The 12,543-nt window shown below is 32.7% G+C and overlaps 1 protein-coding gene across 1 annotated transcript in view; it reads right to left on the bottom strand.

Annotated features, from left to right (window-relative positions):
- The window catches only part of LOC145292383 (semaphorin-2A-like), a 158,425-nt gene that overhangs the window by 48,162 nt on the left and 97,720 nt on the right, over positions 1-12,543 (bottom strand). Inside the window, exon 8 of the mRNA XM_080138712.1 lies at positions 301-380. Coding sequence (XP_079994838.1) covers positions 301-380 — 80 coding nt within the window. The remainder of the gene's footprint in view (positions 1-300; positions 381-12,543) is intronic.

The following is a 12,543-nucleotide window of genomic DNA, read 5'->3' as shown; positions in this document are numbered from 1 at the left end:
ATATATATATATATATATATATATATATATATATATATATGTATAACTGGAGTTGGGGATAATTAGATGAACAATTCAGTAGATCACCGCTTAAAATGTACTATTAGTTCGACCGTAAAACCCCTCTCAAGAATCTGAAAATGAATTTCAAAATGAACCGCCCCGTTAAGTAAACACTTCATTAAATCTCCGCACTAACGTACTGTACATGCAATAACCCTTATCCCTGAGTGGCTTCCTGGCCTTGATAAGTGGTGACTACCGTGTAAAAAAAAAAGAATTTACAATAATTGTACATACCATACAATTTATCATTAATAGCTTGTTGTACAGCTTCCTCAAAAGGCAAATGTGGGTTGATATCCTTAAAAGTGATTAATCTGTAAAAGACAAAAAAAAAAAAGAAAACAATGAGAGTTACATAGTTTTGGAAAAAGGATTTCATAAAGTATTACAATGTCTCACAGCAAATGCTGCCAACCGATAACCTGCGGGGGAAAAATGCATTGTACACTTATCGACGTTGGAATGTAAGAAAAACTACCCCCTGGACATCTTCATCTCGAATGGGCTTATACATTCAGAGAGGAAGGATAATTGTCATTTATACTTCTGTTTTATTATTATTATTATTATGTTCAGGATGGGAACTCCACAGCACTGCACTCGCTAGTGGTCGGTTATCTCCCTTGTTTTTTTTGTTTGTTTTTTTTGTCCTTGATATAACGTTAAACTATATCCAGTGGTGAGGCCCCAGCTTGCGGGCTTCAGGAAATGTGGAGCCACCCTTTAATTACCATTGCTCCCAGGTCCACTGACTCGTAGTGGTAGTACCTGTTAGGGTCCCAACTATAAGTTAAATAAAAAGCTACTTGAAAACAACAAAGATATTCTATTAAAAAAATGTTCTTAAATCTTTGGATTCGGCATTAAATAACCTGCAAAGGGTTGATATGCCGTAAAACAAAAACAACCAAAACCTTGGGTTTTTTTCATATTTATACGAAAAATATTGGCTACATATGTGCATACATGTATCAGTTTTTTTTTTTTTTTGTACTGTAATATGTTAATATATGTTTCATTTCCAAGTTTAAGAAACCGCAGCTGATATATGTATGCATATAACAAAGTTAGTAGAAATAAAAACATTGCATTTATTATATTACTGTGTACATTATTTCCACAAGAAAATAAAATAACGATTTATATATTTTCCTCCATAGTATATATGTATGCATATGCTTAATTACAAATATATAGATTTTTTAATGTAGGTATATTTCAGAGCATATATATCAGAAGTAATCATACAAGCCAAATATTCATTTACATCACGTTATTTTATTAGTAGCATAATTCAATGAAACCCGCGTAAGATGACTTGTACTACTAATAAAATAAAATAATTGGGATGTAAATGCATCTTTGGTTTGGTATGTTTATTTCCGACGCATGTGTATGTATGCATGCATTTAATAATCGTTGTCTTTGGAGACAATAGCATTCTGCGCTTAGTCTGGTTCACTACAGCGTCTGTTGTGGCTAAATAGTCCAATTTTAGATTTGCTGCTACGGTGACAGTTGCTGCAGGTGTCGTCAACGGTGGAGATATTGGGGTGGCAGGAATGGACTGTATCCTTTCTCGCCTGTGGCTTCTCTTTTCTTCGCATTGTCTTTCTCTCTACTGTATGTGTGTATGTATTAATTCGTACATATGAAGTAAGCATGCAAAATCAAAGATGAATTTACTTCACATCCATTTATATATATATATATATATATATATATATATATATATAAAATAAAATTATCCACTGACACGTGTTTCGTCATCTACGACTCATCAGAGGGGCTGAATCTAGCGAGATTCAAAATCTCGCTAGATTCAGCTATTCTGATAAATCGTAGACGACGAAACACGTGTCAGTTGATAATTTTATTTAAAAACAATATATATGCCGTTCCCCCATATGGGGGTACCAAATTGGTTAAAGGGAAAATTATTCCCAACTCTCATTTAGGTAAAAATGCACTTTCGTAAATAATTGAATCCCTTCAAAACGTATCATAAAACAAATAACACGCATATATAGAAATTTACAAAAAAGTGTTTATTATTCGGCAGAATACTTCAAAGCTGGTAGCTAGGTGCTATATATATATATATGTGTGTGTGCGTGCGTGCGTTTCTTTTTCCGGAAGAGAAGGTAGTATCGTTTTTGGTTCTCTAAAGAAAGGAAGAAGAAATAAAATTTGACATTAAAAAGATATAGCAAAGTTTTTGGAAACAAGTCTTTTTCCCTAAATAAACAGCGTTTGATTTGAAGTCAGTATTATTTTTTTGTATTGTCTCTAAACCGGCTTAGCTATTTGAAGAGAGAAGGTTGATTGGGTGGGGGGGGGGTCGAAACACTCAAAGCAAATAGTTTCTTGTGAAATAGAAATCATCTGATTATTCTTGATTTTTGAAAGGGAAAAAATTGATTAACCTATTGGCGGTCAGAAACAGTCAATGTTTTCTGTCAGTAAAAAAAACAAAAATGGTATATGATCGTGTATGTTTAAACGCTATATACAAAATAGGAAAGGATGCTTAAGGAGTTGTGGATGAAAAACGCAAGCAAACAAATCTTTGATATAATAACAAACTATAGTCAAGCCCCGTGGCATGTGTGTGCATATATATATATATATATATAGCCGCCAATAGCGTAATGGTTAGAAGCCTTGACTGCCGTATAAACGGTCGGGTTTCAATCCTGGCTTGAGGTAGTTGCCTGTCTAGCCGCACTGATGAGCTGTGAAACAGCGAAACAGTACTGTATGTGGATGACTATAGTGCTCCTCACCTTGAGTTGAGCATATTGAGATGTGAAAAACGAATTACCATTAGCATATAAGCGACGCTCTTTGTGTAAACAAATCGAGCGGAGGTATTTCGGACGATATCAAAACATCGTTAAACTCACTACTCGTTCAAGCAGCCGCCAATAGCGTAATGGTTAGAAGCCTTGACTGCCGTATAAACGGTCGGGTTTCAATCCTGGCTTGAGGTAGTTGCCTGTCTAGCCGCACTGATGAGCTGTGAAACAGCGAAACAGTACTGTATGTGGATGACTATATATATATATATATATATATATATATACGCACACTATTTTGGTTCAACTTAAATAATCTGACAGTTTTAAATTTTTCAAGTATATAATAGTGGCCTACCAAGGCTACAGGGGAGATAACCGAAGCAGCAAAACTAAAATTGGCTTGTAGGTCACTATATATACAAATGTAGGCAAAATTGGATATATTTTTTTGGTTTTAAAATATAGGTTATTTTTTTACCAATTGTTATAAATTTGTTAACCATAGAATAATAGTATCTTCAAAAAGCCTGCACATTTCATGTAGTTTGGTTCCATAGAACTAAAGACATCAGCATTTAAATATTCGATTTAGCTACTAATATAAATATATCTACACACATACACACACTCACAGACACACAACCTTTTTTGCCAATTTTTTAAGTTCAAAATCTCAGCGACTATTGATCAAAATTTAATAAATGAAGGCTCGTTGGAAAAGTAATGACTTAAATTAAGTAGTGGGCTCCGTGACATCTGCGCTTAAGTTCACACATTAAAGGGATCATCCAGGGTCTATTGTTGACATTTTATGCAGCCATAAAATGTTCCAATCATAGTCATTTGTTTTCCTAGTTTTGTATATGAATTACAAAATATATTTCCTAAATCCTGGGAGACTAAAATTTGCTGCTATAGTTTCAAATCATCTCAAATAACAGCAGGCGAGACTTGATTTCAAATATTTATTATATGTTATAGCTATTCTCTTTGGTTTTCATATATAAAGTAAATTTCACAGTGTATATAAGTTATTTAATACTCGAGATATTCATAATCGTACCCTATTTCCGAACCAGGGGATATATAAGAAATATTTGGAATCAATTCAAGAATGTTTTGGTGCGTGTGTGTATGTTTGCGGGTAGTGTATCTTTTGTACTTTAATTTAGTTTGATGCAAATGTTGGGCTCCGAATTCTATGATGATAGTTGAACGCAGAGTACGCGAAAAAGGGCAAAACTACCAAAACATTGCAAGAACAACAAAAATTAGCAAAATAATCCGGGAATCTATATAATAACCTAATGTGATTTTATGTCTGTACGTACGTTATCACTCTTCACACAGATTTTTAAACCCTGCATTGGCCGATACTTGAAGATATAATGAACGCAAAAACTTGGAATTTTTTTTAAACATCCGTCTACTGTCGCTATTATACTCAAACTGAAATACACTTTCTTAGACTTCGGGCTACGATCAAAGTGTAGTATTTGTTCGCAATTTGCATAGATGTTTATAGACTGAGAATATGTCAGAAACACCTGCAAATAGTTGGGGAAATAAAATTTCATGACCAGATTTATTCTAAACCTGCATAAACCAGACTAGTTAGATAATTATGTTTCGCTTTAAACAGATGTGGTACAATTACCGAAGGTCGTAGTTCGTGGCAGACGTTAATAGAATGGAAATGTGTTAGAGACTCTCTTTTTAAGCATGCAGCAATATACGGCAGATGAAGGATATAATTGTGGGGTTTCCACAGGTTCTGCTAGTTTTAAATGATATCGGAAATCCCTCCTAACCGAAATACAAATATCACTGTAAACCATTCATCGAACACAAGCTGCTGTTGTATTTCTAATTTGAGAGCGTGATTCGTTTCTTTTCCGGTTGTATTACAGAGTTAAAGAATAGAATGGATGAGATTGAATTTGAAACCGATTCCATTGTCTGTATGTGTATGTTTGCTATTTTTGTCCTTTTTTATTTCTTAGAAAATCCGATATTACGAATGTTTTATTTTATTCTTGAATGAAACTAATTAAAGTGATTTATTAACATTTTCTTCTATTATTTTTTTTATTTTGTAAGATGATTGTATCTGTTGACTGGAGTGTTTTTCACTTAAACTCCATTAAAAACAATGATTTCTGATCAAAACAACATCTTCAGAAAACTTGACTATGAATGATTGCAGGCGACTTGGATTCAGAAGAATTTGGATTGGCTGCTGAGTGATATATGACGACAGTAAGATATGTGCATTCTAAGAATATGCGCATGCGAGTCTGATACCACTGAGTGAAAACTTAACCTTTTACATTCTAATATATTGCTCAATACCTTTTCAGATAGATCATTATAATAAGTAAACAAAGCATCACAACCAAAAAGCGCGTTAGTCATCTAAAGAAACGCTGGTGGCACGAAACTGATGGTATTGACTAATTCCAAAATAGGTACTGAATTTATAATTATATAGTAAGTAATTATATATATATATATATATATATATATATATATAGTAATTTATAATTATATATATATAGTAATTTATAATTATATATATATATATATATATAGTAATTTATAATTATATATATATATAGTAATTTATAATTATATATATATATAGTAATTTATAATTATATATATATATATAGTAATTTATAATTATATATGTATATATAGTAATTTATAATTATATATGTATATATAGTAATTTATAATTATATATATATATATAGTAATTTATAATTATATATATATATAGTAATTTATAATTTTATATATATATATATAGTAATTTATAATTATATATATATAGTAATTTATAACTATATATATATATAGTAATTTATAACTATATATATATATAGTAATTTATAATTATATATATATATAGTAATTTATAATTATATATATATATAGTAATTTATAATTATATATATATATAGTAATTTATAATTATATATATATATATAGTAATTTATAATTATATATATATATAGTAATTATATATAATTATATATATAGTAAGTTTTAAGAATATATATGGCAATGAGGCTACACAGAATTTTCCGTGTTTCATCAATAGCCTTACAAGGATGAAACGTGGGAAATTCTGTGTAGCTAAATTGCCATATATATTTTCCAAACTTACTACGAAGCTCTACTTACATATTGAGCACGGTCATAGTAAATACTGCAAATATTTACATATTATTATATCTAGATACGTAAAATAATATATATATATATATATATATATATATATATATATATATATACAAACACAATTAAGTTATCAAATGATATATGTTTAACAAAGAAAAACTTCCAGAAAGAGAAAGCCCAACACTGTTAAGAGGAGCAATTTAATTTCTCAAGATGATTGATTTGAAGAAATAACATACAAGTACAATATTTGCGTACATATTCCTGGTACACTTTTCCCTTGGTTAACAGTAGTAACACTATGCTGGTTAGTCATGACAGTAGTTTGCGGAACTTACCCCATCAAATTCTGGGCTTTGCATTCGTTCCAATAGTTCAAAAATTTCAAAATACAAAAAGAAATTAAATCTTTTCATGATTTTTTTACCCCTGGTATCACCGGGTAAATACAGTTAGTTCATGGGATATTTTTGCAGTTTACGGACCGTGCTGAAATAATAACGTTGTTTGGTAGAAATCCATGTTTGGTTCCCCAATAAAAGAGTGGACCTGTAAATTCAACCTTGTCCGTTCGTCTGTTCGTACTTTACTCAATAACTACGCCTTAGAATCTTTGGAAATTTTGCACGAACATTAAACATGATATGAGTAAAAAATAAAAAAATAACAAAATGGATTTTCCAGGAAAACTCCAGTTGTCCCTTAGGGGTGCCTTTCGGGTTAAAATGGCTAAAATTGACACTTTTTTTTTTTAAATGATGCCTTGGATTTTTATAAAACTTTTGGAAAAGTTGTAACTAACTGATTTCTATATAGTTTTGTTTGTCTAGACTTCGTGATAGCCCCTGGGACACACCCAAGAGTTATTTTAGGACTAATAAAATCACTCCATTTTGGGGACTACTTTAGCATATTTGTCCAAAATTTTCTATATATATATAGCTATTTAGCAATTTTGCATGGTGCTGAATTCAAATTTAAATATTTTAAGGCTTTGGGGACTTTTGGGGCTAAATGGGGGTGGGAAATAATGAACTTAGTCATTTCCTTTTTTGCATAGTGCAGAACTTAAATTTACATATGTTAAGACCTAAAACTGCACTATTTGTTACGTTTCCACTAGGATTTGACGTCCCTTGAGGACTTTTAGGGCTAAATAAGAAGGGGGGGGCAAATGCTGAACTTAGTCATTTTTTATGCCTCATTCATTGTGCATTCAGGGGGGATAATGCATGCTTTATTTGTCAATATGGAAAATGGGACTTTTATATTTATTTTGTACTTACATCTAAGAATTTAATAAATGCAATGTTTATCGTAGCCTTTTAACTTTAAAATTCTTTTTAAAAATAGTACGGTTCCTAAACTGCAGAAGTTCCTGGCAACACGAGTTTAATACTGTGTTGAATATGCGCTGTGTTGCTTTCGGTTATTTGCTTACTGCCTTGTTTGTTTATATTAGAAAGGAATTAAAAGATAATACTAATTACGTAGAAATAATTCTAGATATATTAATATTCTTCGGTTAACGTGTTATACTCGAATCAAGCGAAAAAAAAACCCCATAAAATCGACGTTTATTTAAACAAATTAGCATTGCTTAAGGGGATATGTGATCCAATTTTATTAGCATCGGTGAGTGCTTTCTTTTTCCTTTTCTTAATAAAAATAATATCCTGACTAATTGATTCCAGGAGGTTTCATTAACAAGACATAGCGAATGAGTTTTAATTAATTTTAATAAGATGACAACCTCGGCAATTATCAGCAAGTGGTTGATATCGACTCTAGCATTGAAAATGGCGTGCCGGGTGAGAATCCAGTGTTTAAATCAAGTCAACCAGCTGAGACATTTTAATTAACAGCACATTTGAAAAACTTCCAAGCAAAGGAATCCGCGAAATTAGACGCATGAATATGCCCGCATTTCAAAGCAATAAAAAGCTAATTTCACTCATTATAAAGATCGGAGTTTAAACCCATAACAAAACTAAGGTTCTTCTAGGCCCACATGTTCCTGGATATGACCTTAAACTATATCCAGTGGTGAGGCCCCAGCTTTCGGGCTTTGGGGAGTTGGGAGGCACCCTTTAATTACCATTGCTCCCAGGTCCACTCTGACCCGGAGTGATAGTACCTGTTAAGCTCCCAATTATCGGTTGAATAGAAACCGACTTAAAAACAACAAATATATTCTATTAAAAAAATTTTCTTCAAAATCTTGGGATTCGACATTAAATAACCCAAAAAGGGTTGATATATCGTTAAACAAAAACAACCAACCTAGGCCAACAAAATGGTTGCATCATTCTACCGCTCCAGGAAGTATCTCACGCCAACGCAAGTATCTCCTGATTTTCATCAACGATCTCCCAAATCGTATTCAAAAATCATTCGTCGATATTTATGCTGCCGACACGACCATCTGTGGCATTTATGCGGCAACACTGCAAAGGTCGGAAATGATGGAGATCTTTCTAATTCTCTCTTCCAACTTCGAGCACGTCGTACAATGGGCGGGAAAAAAAACGGCTGACCACCTTTTTAATGAATCCACAATCAAACTGTCTTTTCACCACCAGCGCGCTGATTTCCACTTGGCCCCAATTAAAATGAACAGCTCTCATCTTGAAAAAGTAGCATGCTTTCACAAGCTCCTGCATCTGAGCTTCACTGCTGAACTTAGATATGACCTTAAACTGTATTCGATGGTGAGGCTTCAGCTTGCGGGCTTTGGGGAGTGTGGAGCCGCCCTTTAATAGCCATTGCTCCCAGGTCCACTCTGACCCGGAGTGGGAGTACCTGTTAGGGTCCCAACTATAGGTTAAATAGAAACCGACTTGAAAAAAAAAATATATATATATATATATTCTATTAAAAAAATTTTCTTCAAAAACCACTGGATTCGGCATTAAATAACCTGAAAAGGGTTAATATGCCGTAAAACAAAAACAACCAAGCAACCAACTGACTTGAAATGGAAAACATACATCAGATCCGTTTCTAATCTCGCTGCTAAAAATGGTTGGATCATTCTATCGCTCCAGAAGATATCTCAGCTATCTACCTTCATAAGAGCCAGACGGAACACTGTTGCCACATCTAGGGAGGGGCTGCTAAGTGTAACCTTTCCTGCCTTGACAGGGTAAAAAACTGGCTTCGAAATCTAGTGGGCGAGAACCTTTTACTTCTCCCTAGTTTCTCTTTCTTGCAGAATAGACGTTTCAAGCCAATCTTATAACTGTCGTTAATTTTGCGGCAGGAGCTCGACTGAGATTTTATCTATGCCCCTTCCCCGCTCTTGTAAAACATTCACAGCAGATACTCATCTAGTTATAAAAAGCAGCAACACTTTCCCTTATTCTCCATCTTCGTCATATTTTTCTATTTTAAACTAAACAGAATAAGAAACATATCTGTTTTTAAGTTTTATGCATATAAACTTTAGTAGATCGTTTACAGTTTGTACATTGATCATTTTTAAATGAGCAAATGAAGCATGCATGGACCCCGTGACGGCACAGTGAACAAGACATAAAAAAATGACTAAGTTTAGCATTTGCCCCCCTCCCCCCCCCCACATTTACCTCGAAAATTGCAGGGGACATCAAGTCCTGGTGAAAATGAACAAACGGTGAAGTTTTAGGCCTTTACGTATGTAAATTTGAGTTCTGCACCGTGCAAAAAAGAAAAAAAAAAGGAAAGTCCATCATAACCCCCCTCCATTTAGCCCCAAAAGTCCCCAAAGCCTTAATATATTTAAATTTGCGTCCAGCACTATGAAAAACTGCTAAATAGACATAAACAGACAATTTTTGGACAAATATGGTAAAATAGTCCCTAAAATGGAATGTTTTTATTAGCCCTAAAAGAACCCTTGGGGCACACCTAAGAGTTATCGCGAAGTATAGACAAAGAAAATTATATAGAAATCAGTTAGTTACAACTTTTCAGAAAGTTTTATAAAAATCCAAGGCATCAATTTTTTTTAATAAGTGCAAAAGTGTCAATTTTAGCCATTTTAGCCTGAAAGGCACCCCAGGAGCGATGGGTGGTAGCAATTGGAGTTACTTTTTTACTCGTATCATGTTTAATGTTTGTGCAAAATTTCAAAACATTCTAACATGTAGTTATTGAAAAAAGTGCGGACAGATGAACGGACGAGGGTGAATTTACAGGTCCATCCTCCTTTTGTCAGGGGACAATATATATATATATATATATATATATATATATATTACTAGCAAAAGAACCCGTCGTTGACTGGGTTCAAAAGCAGCCTACAGAAAATGGACTCTGATTTATGAGAGTATGATAGGTTATGAAAAGGAAGGGCTCTAAGGAGATAGCTTCGAATTCGGTGGTATCAAAAACAAAGCAAAGTATGATGAAAGTAAAAATAAAATAGATAAACCCTATTATTTATTATACCATACCTGATCACACTGAAACACTTATCACAATATTCTGTGGATCTATATTAAAAAACCTTGTTAAACTTTGTGACATATTTCCATTCTATGGAGGTCAGGCGCGAACGAACACCCCATAATTTTATTATACCATATTTCTTCAAACTGAAACATAATTATCAAAGTATACTTACACAGATAGATATGAAAAGTCTTTATTAAAGTTTGTGCCTATTTCAATTCTATGGAGGCCAGGCGCGAACGAAGGCCCCACAATTTTATTATACCATCCCTATTTAAGTTAAAACATACTTCTCAAAGTATTATCATGTACATCTATATCAAAAACACTTGTAAACGTTTTTTCTTAATTTTTAAATTTTTATTTCCATACTTTGTGGACCAGGCGCGAACGCAGACCCCATAATTTAAATGAACCACCGTTCTGCCAGATCAAACATACCCATTCTTGTGTCTCGATACATCTATCATTATATGTTATCAGTTTTTTAAAATAGTCAACCATATAGGAGCCTATTCGTGACTAGACACACACACACACACATTCTGCTTTATATATATATATATATATATATATATATATATATATATATATACAGGGTGTCCACAAAGTCTTACTACATAATCTACATGGTGCCCACAAATTCTGGCTGCATAATCTACAGGGTGTCCACAAAGTCTGGCAACATTAAGTAGCCAGACTTTGTGGACACCCTATATATATATTTGATAAGAAATTTTGCCTACCAAATTCATCTGTCAGTTTTTAGTCTGTAGGTATAAAACTTAATATATTGGGTATTCTAACTCATGCAAAATTTATATTTGGGTTTTTTGTTTGGGAAAATCAGTTCAAAAATGTGAAAATTAAAAAAAAAATGGAATTTTTCAGGTGAAGGTCGAACGATGGCATTACGAATATGCATGCACAATGTAATAGCTATTTGTTTATGTTTGGATTTTAGCTTTTCAGCAAACATGCAATCATAGCTCAGGCATTAACATCAAAAAAAAAAGTAAATCGTAAGCTAAATGTTTATGTTTCGATTCTCGGTGGTGGGGCATGAGTCTTTTTTTTTATTTTTTTTTTTTATTACTTTTTAAATCATTACTATATATTGGGTCCAATAATAATAAATACGAAATCTGCATTAATCAAAATATCATATTTAAGTATATTTTACGACCGGGCCTGCTAGCATATATAATATAAGAATTCAAAGTTAAAAACTCAGCAGATCCCTAAGAGAGACAAAAAGGAAGAAACTTAAGGCCATGACACTTTGAAGCCAAATGCTTCTCATCAAATGAAAAGGAGCCAGATATGTAAATCCAGAAAAAAGCTGGCATTAAAACATTAGCTTAGAAATGAGAAAGATTATATGCATACAATAACAGGAAGAATGTTGAGGATGTAGCTAGAAATAAGATAAGAGGACGGAGGCATATTTAGGTGAGTAGGGCGTACATAGGAAGAGGTTAGTAGAGAAATTAAAAAATTCATACAATAACCAGTCGGGTTAGGGTTATAAAAAAATTCATACAATAATCAGTCGGGTTAGGGTTAAAAAAAATTCATACAATAACCAGTGGAAATAAATATTTTTCATCTTTTCTGGCGATAACTGTATTTTTTTGGTGTAATTGAATCCCCTGAAACATATTATCCCATTATATATGCATGAGTTCTCTCGCATCATCTGTAATATCGCTTCACTTTTAGGGATGTGTACAATAAATATATTTTTCATTTGTTTATTTTATAGATAAAGCTGTTATATACATAGATTTATATGAAAGAGTACAAATGTACCGATTATATGAACGTAAAATCATTTTTTTTGGAAAAATGCTCAATACAGTATGACACTTTATCAAAAATACATTATATAAACATTTCTAATGGTCTGCATAAATTAATTCATAATCTTATTAGCTTTTGGTCCTGAGGGGTTACACTGTAGTACATAATCATTGATTTATTCGTATTGTTGACCATTTTAGATGTTCATATATACTAGCAGGTGTACCCGTCATTGATTGGGTTTAAAAAAAAA

The sequence above is a fragment of the Euprymna scolopes genome, chromosome 13 (genome assembly GCF_053919585.1).
Source record: "Euprymna scolopes isolate OS-2025 chromosome 13, ASM5391958v1, whole genome shotgun sequence".
Classification (NCBI taxonomy): Eukaryota; Metazoa; Mollusca; class Cephalopoda; order Sepiida; family Sepiolidae; genus Euprymna; species Euprymna scolopes.
The sequence above is the reverse complement of the archived record's forward strand: the minus strand, read 5'-3'. Positions and strand labels throughout refer to the sequence as shown.